This window comes from Sceloporus undulatus, chromosome 9 (assembly GCF_019175285.1).
Source record: "Sceloporus undulatus isolate JIND9_A2432 ecotype Alabama chromosome 9, SceUnd_v1.1, whole genome shotgun sequence".
NCBI lineage: Eukaryota > Metazoa > Chordata > Lepidosauria > Squamata > Phrynosomatidae > Sceloporus > Sceloporus undulatus.
In genome coordinates this window covers 25,388,664-25,398,837 of record NC_056530.1, presented here as the reverse complement: position 1 = coordinate 25,398,837, position 10,174 = coordinate 25,388,664, and the positions used below count along the sequence as shown (strand labels likewise).

Here is a 10,174-nt window from a genome sequence, read left to right as displayed (position 1 = left end):
AACCCCAAATTGCCCGCTTGGCACAGCCATTGGCTTTGGGACAAGAGGAGGGATCTCAGGAGGAGGCAGGAGAGGGGCCAGGGGTCATCCGATGGACGGCATGCGCTCCCTTGCGCCTTTCCTCCATCTTGCAGCATCTGCTGACCTCCAGTGGAAAGAAGGAGGAGATGCACAGAATCAGGAGAGAGAGGGATGCGCCTCTCTGCATCTCTGTTTTCGGAGGGAGCTCCCAGGAGGAAGGCGCCTGACCCACCAAAACCAGGCCACATGGAGGGGGGGTCCAGTTTCAGTGGGGCAGGGAACCCACTCTGGGTTTGAGACTGAACTTTAAAGGCTCTTACAGTCGAGATGTTCTTCCTAGAGTTTAGGCGGAAACCCTTTTGTTCTGTTTTTGCCCCTAGATCCCCAGTCCTCCCCAAAAGGCATCTCATCCAAGGACTATCCAAGCCAGGCCTTGCTTTGCTTCTGAAATCTGAGGAAGGTTCTAGTGTCTCCAGAGGGGAACAGCGATGAAGCCAGGTCTCAGCTCTTGAGGTGGTTGTTGTTGTTGTTGTTGTTGTTGTTGTTGTTGTGAGGTTAACCTGGGGAGGATAGGGCAGCTGCAGTGTTACAATCCACAAAGGATTTATGTTGGATTAGATCCAAGAGTGTGACCCCTTTTCTAGGGGTAGGAAAGATGGAGTCTGGAGGCAAAAAAGGCAGTTCAAGGGGGCCGAAGCGACACGAGAGCATTTGCTTCCGTCTTCTGGTGGCCGCAACAACGGACAGAGTGTGAGGCTGTGTGGCCACACATTCAGCCATCATGGCCTTTTGTGAAGTGTCTCTTTTCCTCTCCACTCTTTTCAGACCCCCCCCCCCACACAACGCATACACACACAGAGAGAGAGAGAGAGAGAGAGAGAGACCAGGTCCATTTGAGATGAAAGGCTGAACCCTGCCTCAGCGCATGGACCGCAGGACAAGTGACACTTTGTGGAGAAAGAACAAAGAGTCCCAGGCCCCATGGAGCATCACATGCTGGAGAAGACAACCGGCCCAACACACACACACACCCAGAGTCTCAGGAAGAGGGCACAACAACATTCTCCTGGGCTTTATGAGCCTCTTCCCGCACTGCAGGCGGTTGCACTGGGGGCGATAGTGGAAGGCTGGGCAGGGGATCCTGACAGTGGGATGCTGAAGTCGCTAGGTGCAGCCTTCTCCAAGGAGATCTTCCATTGGGTTTTACTTTGCTCCGTCTATGTTGCTGTGTGTTGTGTGAAAGCGTTAAACCATCCCCGACTGTTTTCACTTCCAAGGCTTCCTTGCAACCTTTCTCAGAAACAAAGAGTATAATGCCCATGATGCAGTGCGACTATGAGCAAAGCACTCAGGCTGGGGTTCTGGAAGAAAACAATTCACATCCGCTCTGCTTGGGCCTTTAAACCCACGGAGAGGCCTTGGGCAAGTCCCATTCCTCTGCCTCAGAAGAAGGCAGTGGCAATCCTCCTCTGAAGAAACCTGGCCAAGCAAACCTAGAGTTACCACAACAGCAAGGACAATATGAAGCATGAGGTAAGTTCCGCCCGTCCGCTACACAAATGACCCACAAGAAAACCACAGCTGAGCTCCCTCAGGAAGAGGGACCCAAGTGGGACGGGGCAGGAGGGCCAAAGGCTTAGGTCCCTTGTTGCCATCTGCTGGCTCTTGAATGCCTGGCCTTCAGAGGGAAAAAGGCTGACTAATAATCAGAGCATTTGAGCATCATAAGCTCTGGAGGCTGAGCACATCCTTTTCTGGGTGCACAATCTGGGCGCCCACCAGCATGACTAAGAGGCTGCTTCTCTCCTGCGGCCTCCAGTTTCCTGGGCGCCGAACTGGGCATCCTCTTTTGGGGTGATTGGGTGGGAAGACGCCCTTCCCTGGTGCCTCTTCTGGAGGCAAGGGGTCTCCAGGGGCCTCCAAAGAAGCCCAGCCAGGTAAGGGCTTATGTACTGGGATACTGGGCTGGAGGCGTGGGCCCAGGGATGGCGGCAGCCAGCAGCCGACCTCAGCATTGTGTTGACATTTGGTCTGAAATAAAGGCAAGCTTGTTTGCTGAGGGTAGTTTTGTTTGCCAAGGAGAACAATGAGGAATCTGTTTCCTCCTCCTCCTCTTCTCCCTCCTTCTCTTTAATGTATTCTTGGGCTGGAGAACAAAACAGGAAGAGAAAAGTGCAAAGTGTTTATGAGGACCTTTCCCAGAGAGAAGAGAGAGGGAGAGGTTGCTTTCCAGGGAAGGACCAGGGAGAACCCTCAGCCCAGGAGGAACGGCGGCCGCCTTTTGCCACCTGGACCTCCGGTTCTGACCGCCCTCCGGATTGCTGTCGGTAGCCTTCCTGGCACCAATGTGGCCCAATGGGCCCTGCTTCCCCTCCTGGGGCTCTGTCCTGGCAGCCTTGGCAGCCATAACCTTTGGCTCCTCTCTTTGACCTTCACAGTCGGAGGAATTTGGGCGCAGAGGTGCTTCTGGCCTTGGTTTGGGGCTTCCAGAGGAGAGGAGGAGATGGGTTTGGAAACCCCCAGTGGCACCTATTGACAGCTGATACAAGGCTTAGCAGGTACGTCTGGGCTCTTCGTGGTCTCCCAAATGTAGGCTTGCGGCAAGTCAAAGATGGCAAATAACAACAACTGCAGAAGCACTCCAACCCTAACCCTAACCCTTACCTGAAATATCCCAAAAGAAGTGCAGGGGCTCAGGGGGGAATTAAGGGCAGCAGCGTTCAGGGACATAATCCCTTTTCTGCCCAAGGGACAGGCCACTATTCTTGTTATTTGCAGTGAAGTCAGCTCTGGCCTCTTTCTGAATGAGAGACCCCAGCACTTCCCATCATCCACAGCCCACTCAGGTCTTGCAAAGCTAGGGCCACAGCCATGGCCTCTTGCCATGCGGTCTCCCTCTTTTCTGACTTCCTTCCCATCTTACCAAGTAATACCATTTTCTGGGCCTGCAACACTAAAGCTGCCAAATCCTAAATTTGTCCAAATCAGCTCAGGTAAGCTGGGGATAGAAAGCTAGTGGGGCGTAGTGGTTTGAGTGGGAGACCTGGGTTCAAATCCCCACTCAGACATGGAAACCCACTGGGCAGCCTTGGCAGAGTTGCATGCTCTCAGCCTCAGAGGGAGGCAAAGGCACCCCCCCCCAACAAATCTTTCCAAGAAAGTCATGTAAGTCAGAAGGTACACAACAACAACAACAGTGTTGAAGATTCAGGAGTCGCCTTCTGACTGCCACACATCCCTTTCTCTCAAAGCGCCCCTTTCCCTGCTGGGGCTGTTCTGCAATTCCTGGGATGGGGAGGGAGGGTTGGGGGGCTTCTCTTCTCCCCGAACTCAAAGGGTGTCCTTCTTTTTCCAGGCCAGACCTCCCGCTAAGCATGCCCCCTCCGCGCCTCCTCCTCCTCTTCCTCTTCCTCCTGGCTTCCTTCTCTCTTCCCAGGAGCTTCTCCATCTACCAGAGGCCAATGGAGCCCCCCGGTATGTATGTATGGCACCAGTCTCTTTCGGTCTGAGATGTCTGGTCATGGTTGCTTCCATTTCCACATCCAGTCCTAAAATACCAGTTCTGGGCCCTTGCTGGTTGCGCTAGATCTGAGCAGCCCTGGACCTGTGGGCTACCCTTTTCTCCCTCCTTTGGTGGGACTGGCTTTGGTTCCCTCCTTCCCCCATCAGCTCCCCACCTCCATTATTCACTCTGCCACTCTCACACCATCATTTCTGTTTTCTTTTTCTAAATGTCCACTTAAAAATAACTGTATGCAGTCATAGAGCTAAAGTGATAGAAGGCAACATGCGCGTTTTGTCCTGTTGCTCTAAACAGGAAGCAATCCTCTCTCATGGTCTTCCTTTGCACATCCTTAGCTCTGTAGCAGAAGCCAGGTAGATAACCCCACAGGTCAGGCCTCTGTTCTTTTTACCAACTGGAATTTGTGAATTGTGAAGCTGTGTAATGGGACACCAGCAAATGTCTCCTGATGCACACCAGGATCCTCCAGTGTGCACCATTACTCCCCACCCGATGTCCTGATGTGGCAGAAAGGCCCGCAGTGGGGTTTGCAAGGAGTGCAACTGTGTCCTTCCCAGCTCACAAGGGTTTTCTTCTCTCCTCACACCCCACAGCCGCCCCGGTGCCCCTCCAGTACCTGCTGGAGCCCACCAGCCAAACGGTGCAGACCCAGCGGGGGGCAACAGTCATCCTGCCCTGCATGCTGAAGACCCTCCCCCAGAACTACAAGGTCCGGTGGAGCAAGGTGGAGCCAACCGAGTACATGGAGGTGGTCATCCTGATCACCAACGGCGCCCACCACAAGACCTACGGCCCCCTGGGCAGCCGGGCCCACCTGAGGCGCAGCCACCGCTACGACGCCTCCCTCGCCATCTCCGACGTGGGGCTGGACGACGAGGGGCGCTACCGGTGCCAGCTGGTCAATGGCCTGGAGGATGAGACCATCTCTCTGGTCCTCCAGTTGGAGGGTAAGGGCTCAGGGCCAGGGCCCATTGGTGTGTGGTCAAGAAGGGTTTGCTTTCTCTCGAAGACAGGAAGGGCTTGAGAATGTCTGGTGTGCAGCATCTGCCATCCATTGAAGGCCACAGAGGTGGACTGGCACAGGTGGGCACTTTAGATGGGCACTTTGCTGCACACATCATTTCACATTTCAAATCCCCAGTGGTCAAAATTTGTCAGGGACACTTCTGATTAATCTTCTGCCAGGCCACTGTAGAAATAAAGCAGTTCAGCACCACTTTAAGTACAGTAGCTCTGTCCTATGGAGTTCTGGGAGTTTTTACCAGGTCTTTAGCCTTCCCTGCCAAAAGGTGCTGGCGCCTCAAAAAATGACCATTCCCAGGATTCTGTCGGATGGAGCCATGAGAGTTAACTGGTGTCAAAGCGCATTGTCTCTACAGTGCAGATGCAGCCTCCGTCTCCCAAAGCGCCTCCCTGTTCACCATCTCCCCTTTTCCTTCTCCATTGTCCGCAGGAGTCGTCTTCCCCTACCAAACCAGCCAAGGGCGCTACAAATTCAACTATTTTGATGCCAAAAAGGCTTGCCAAGACCAGGATGCCCGGCTGGCCACATACGGACAGCTTTACAAAGGTAACTCACACTGTAGGAACAAAAGGAGCAGAAGGAAACCCTGATCAGATGCAGCCCAGGATGGCGCAAATTATTAGGCGAATTCTCCTCCCAATCCCAGTTTCTTGTGATGACTTGCCTTAAATTTGTATCCTTGTTGTGTTGTGACTTGTGTGCAAAACAATCCAATGTTGCCACTGTTCAGTTAAGCCCTCTTGTCTTCTGCTCTAAGAACCACATGCATTTTGCTGGTGTCAGAGAGAAGGAATACTTCAGGAGGATGTCTTTACTCACTTTGACTCAAACTTGCAAACATGACTCCAGCTGAACCTTTCCTTTATTTCTGGAGCTCCCGGTCTTGATGTTTCCTTCCTCTCACTGCCACCCTCTCCATTCTGTCCCTTAAATCATCTCATTGTTTCATTGCTCCTCTATGGGGCAGAGGAGAAACCCCCCAGATCCCATCTATCAGTAGTAGCCGTGGGGGGAGAGGGATTATGGGGGGGACATGCCAATCCATTTGGGTTGCTGTCTGCCAGGCTGTTGCTCAGAGGCGTAGGAGAGGACTGCCATGCCTGACTCCATCAGTCTCATGCTCTTTCTACTACTTCTTCCTCCTCCTCCTCCTCCTCCTCTTCCTTGCAGCATGGACCGAAGGGCTGGACTGGTGCAAGGCAGGCTGGGTCATGGAAGGGACGGTGCACTACCCCATCATCAACTCCAGGGAGCCCTGCGGTGGCCGCCTACTCCTCCCTGGGATCAGGACCTACGCCAACAAGGACAAGCGGAAGGACCGCTTTGACGCCTTCTGCTTCACATCCGCTGTGAAAGGTAGGCAAGAGGCACAAGTAATGCCTGGTGCTTGGCATTCTCTAACCAGGGCTGGGGATGTCCCTGGACTATAGTTCCCATCATTCATTCTGGATCACTGCCCATAAAGGATGGGCTGTGGCTGTTTGAGTCCAACCTCTGGAGGGGAGGCCCCTGAATTTTGTATATAGCAAGACAGACCTTTGTTTATCGTCATTTCCTTTTTTGGAAAAACTTAATTCTTCCCAGCTCTACTGGCTGGACTTGTGGAAGTCGTCTTCTGCAAATGGTTCTGCCATGGCAAACCTCCAAAGAGGTCTTTGGGATCTGAATATTAGGCTAGGATACTGGAACACCAGAGTTTGAATCCCTTCTGAGCAGGCCTGGAAAGGCACTGGGTGCCCTGGGCAAGCCAGACTCTCTCACCCTCAGAGGAAGGGAAAGACAAATCTCTGACTACAGCAGAGCCAGCAAAGTGCGGTCATGAGAGTGCTTGGCTAGGATGCAGGAGAGCAGGGTTCAAATCCCCGCTCAGCCGTGGAACCCCCCGGGTGACACTCTCTCAGCAGCCTCAGAGGAAGGCCATGGCCCTGACCCTAACCCTGGTCCCAGGATAGCTTCACCTTAGAGTCACCCTAAGTCAGAAACAACAGTAGTCACGCACCTCTCTGGCACCATGCGTAGGTCACATCTCTTGCTCTTTTTCCTCCCTAAGTCCATAGGGTTAGGGTTAGGGAAGTGTTTCCCCAAAGGTGGGATTGAGGATATAATACTTGCAAGATCCCAGGGGGACTATTTTCTGAAAGAGGCACCTGGTGATCCCAACCTCCATCTGTTTATCCAGTCCCCTCTCAGAGATGTCCAAGCTGGCGGCCATCACAGTGAGTTGTGAGTCTTTCAGCCAGCCCTGTGTGGTTGTGCTTTTCTCTCTTTCTCGCACCCAGGCCGGGTCTACTTCATTCGGGGCCACCTGAATTTCAAAGAGGCCACCCAGGCCTGCCACATGGATGGAGCCGCCATCGCCAAAGTGGGCCAGCTCTATGCGGCCTGGAAGTTCTCCCAGCTGGACCACTGCCATGGCGGCTGGCTGGATGACGGGAGCGTGCGCTACCCCATCACCGCCCCCCGGGCCCATTGCGGAGGAGTCCCTGACCCCAGCGTCCGCAGTTTCGGATTCCCCAGCAAGCTGCGGAAGAAGTACGGTGTCTATTGCTATTCAGGGAAGTAGTGGAGGCAGAGGGAGCACCAGCCCCCAAAGAGAGGGGCAGAGGAGGAGTAAGAGAGGACCACCCCTGGCAGGGGCCAATGGCTGCCAGGGTCCCTTCCGGTCTACAGTTTGAGGAGAAGCAGCTGCAAAAGGGCCCTTTGGGCAGCAAAGAAACATGGGGCACATTCACCATACAGCTTATTGCTGGCAACAAAAGGACTGAGGCATCCACCTGCCTGAACACCAAAGCAACTGCCAGAGACTGGATTGCTTCTGGTCTCCACAAAACACGCACACCTCTTTCTTTAGGAGCCAAATCTGTCTCTTGTGCCAAAGATGGAGAAGTTCCACTAATGTTGATTAATTAATTAAACGTTACACGAAAACCCTGGTTTCTAAGGCGTTTGTCATATTGTGCCTTGTGTGCCTCACTTTGGGACCAGGGCTGGAGGTAAGGGGTCAGTCCCTCTGCCATCCAGCCATTGTTGTGGGTTGAATGGGTTTTGGGAAGAAGGGAGGGATGTGAAGGAGAAGGGAAGCATAGAAAGTGCGCTCTCTGCAAAACGTAAACAGCTACATTTAACCATTCAACTGAGAAGGCTTTAACAGAAATCCTTAGTACTGTAATTAGAATTTCTTATATATATATATGTATAGATATACACACACACACACACACACATAAAGACATACAACAACAACAACAATAAAACAATACAAATAATAATAATAATAATAATAATAATAATAATAATAATAATAAAGAACAGGGATGGGGTGAGTGGAAAGAAGGCACCATGGTTGTTCCCAGTTGGTTTTCCATGTGGTTTATCCAAAACTGCCCCTTCCGCCATCGCAGTCAGTCTGGGGCAGCATCCAGCAGCAGGTGGGTCTCCAGTCATCAGTCCTGGGCTGGATCGGTCCCTTCTTTTGGAGGAGAGGAGAGAAAGAGGGGGAGCACCGGTCACATGTGGCCAAAGATGGCCGGCAAGAGAGGAAGATGGCCTTCCTTCTCTCACAAGCCAAATAGGGACATAGTTGCTGCAAGGAGCTTTTGCCTAACACCAGCCCTATTGCCCAAGATCTGCCCCACCAGCTGCCCCCTTTGCCCCACAGCCAGCCAGCCACCCCCTGACTGCCCTAATAGCCATGGGGTGATCCCCTTCCTCTGGTCAGGAGCGGCTAGGAGTGGACCATGGATCTGCTCCAGGTCTGTCTGAGGAGCTGAAATCTCTCTCCAGGCAGGTCCAGCCCTTCCAAAATGAGCTAAAATCTGGAATGTCTACATCTGATGGCCATTGAACTGCCGGCTCTGTCCTTTGGAATCCTGGGATTTATAGTTTGTGGGAGAGTACTTGCAGTTCTCTGCTAGAGATTCTAGCAAAGCATTCCAATAGATTGCCTCAGACTACAGGGACAGAGTTCCTTAGGAAAAGAGCCATGAGAATTAAAGTGGCATCCAAGTGTCGCGTAACGGGCCTGTCCAGATTCACCCCTGAGGTGCCCATGTGCCGCCTTCCTCAGAGACTTGGCTGCTGTTAAAGGAGTGTTTCAAAGGAAGGGCGCATGGCTCTCTCATGGCAGGAGGAACCGGTGGGCGAGACTCACGTGGGGCGCAGGTGAACTGGGGGGCTTCCCACTGGCCATCCTCTTGGCAGCGGATGATGGGCGAGTGGTGCTGGACAAAGCCCTCCTGGCACCGGTACCGGATGATGGAGTGGATCTCATAGTGTTGCTTTGGTTTGCCAAAGATCTGGGCATCTTCCACCTCTGGCGGTGAGCCACACAAAACTGGAGAAGATGAACCGGGTGATAATGAGAGGGAAGATGCTCTCCCACCTTGACCAGCAGCCCCCCCCTCTTTGTGACAGGCAAGGGCCTGGGTCTCACTGGTCAGTCCCAGGTGGAAGTGACCCTTTGGCCCAGCAGTTCAGTGCTGAGTCTACATGGAGGCAGATCCCACTGATGAGTGGGTCTACACTGGTTGGGGGACCAACTGGATGCTGACCTGGGCAGCCTTGGCAGCTTCTGTTCTCTCTCGGCTGAGGGTTGGGCAGCAGCTGGCCAAGTTCTCCTCTGGGCACCTTGACAGGGCAGAGCAGGAGCCATGCCAGCCGGGGAGCACCCCTTCCTCCCCTATAGGGCCACTCCACTTACCCAGCCCCATCTTGCAGGTGTAGGAAAGGTGGTAGTTGCAGGGCACGTCGCTCCACTTCCCGTCGTCATGCCAGACGATCACCACACAGTTCTCCCCGGAGAGGAAGTAGCTGTCTGGCTGCCCCGGGTGCCAGTTCTCATAAAGCTGTCCAGGAAGAGAGAAAGTCAAGGGACACACTGGCTCCGTGGCCTAAATGCCCCTTTGACCCCCTGGACCACCCTCTCAGGAAGGAAAGGACAGAGCGGCTGAAGGAGTGGATCTGCCTCACTCCTTCTGGGCCTCCACAGATCCACCTTGGATCCCCAGAAGAAGGACTGCTTCAGCCCTTGGGGAACCTGCTTTTTTCTCAAAACCTGGCCTTCCCACAGTCCTCTGAGAATCCCTTTGGTCTCTTCCATCTGGCTTAAATGGAAAGCCCCAAATGCATGATAACAGATCTCTCTCCAGACTTTCAGGAGACAATTGATGCCTGGCTCCCTTCTTGACTTCCATAGAATTGATGAAAAGATCGGAGAAACCCAGCACTGCCAGACACTCACATACTGACCATCAGCCAGAAGAAGTAAAGAAGGGATAAAGGTTCCTTGGCATCAGCAACTTACAAGCCTATCCTGAAAACGCAATGACTGCAGTGTTGTCGTAACTTATATCTCTTATATCTTTGTGGGAGGTGCGGAGGCTGGATAACTCTCCTGGGTTTCAGCATCCAAGGCACAGATGTAAATGTTTTTGTTTTGAAAGGTTGAAGCCCTGGGGTGAGGAGAGCTTTGCAGGGGCATGGCTTACCAAAGGGCTCCCATCAGACCATTGGAAGTCTCCTTCAATTGTCCGGTCATTCAGGCCGATCCACTGATACTCCTTGTAGCGATCTGGAATCCAGAGACATTTATTGTTAAGAGGAAGAAG

The 10,174-nt window shown here is 53.1% G+C and overlaps 2 protein-coding genes across 4 annotated transcripts in view; one reads left to right on the top strand and one right to left on the bottom strand.

Moving 5' to 3' along the window:
• Nucleotides 1–1,095: 1,095 nt before the first annotated feature.
• On the top strand, nt 1,096–7,485 carry HAPLN2 (hyaluronan and proteoglycan link protein 2). Of its 3 annotated transcripts, none has more exons than XM_042438951.1 (7): nt 1,096–1,554; nt 2,460–2,579; nt 3,377–3,495; nt 4,138–4,491; nt 4,998–5,114; nt 5,739–5,924; nt 6,848–7,485. In XM_042438951.1, the coding sequence occupies exons 1-7, from the start codon at nt 1,550–1,552 to the stop codon at nt 7,129–7,131; spliced, it is 1,185 nt and encodes a 394-aa protein (XP_042294885.1). In that variant the 5' UTR covers nt 1,096–1,549; the 3' UTR covers nt 7,132–7,485. The 3 variants fall into 3 exon arrangements, with proteins under 3 accessions (XP_042294885.1, XP_042294887.1, XP_042294886.1); XM_042438952.1 differs by lacking the exon at nt 1,096–1,554 and adding an exon at nt 2,310–2,344; XM_042438953.1 differs by lacking the exon at nt 1,096–1,554 and having other exon boundaries at nt 2,232–2,579; nt 3,358–3,495.
• A 342-nt stretch (nt 7,486–7,827) lies between these two features.
• Nucleotides 7,828–10,174, bottom strand: part of BCAN (brevican) — an 18,878-nt gene continuing 16,531 nt past the window's right edge. The window contains 4 exon segments of the mRNA XM_042441080.1: nt 7,828–8,037; nt 8,719–8,901; nt 9,268–9,412; nt 10,055–10,137. Coding sequence (XP_042297014.1) covers nt 8,012–8,037; nt 8,719–8,901; nt 9,268–9,412; nt 10,055–10,137 — 437 coding nt within the window. The 3' untranslated portion in view covers nt 7,828–8,011.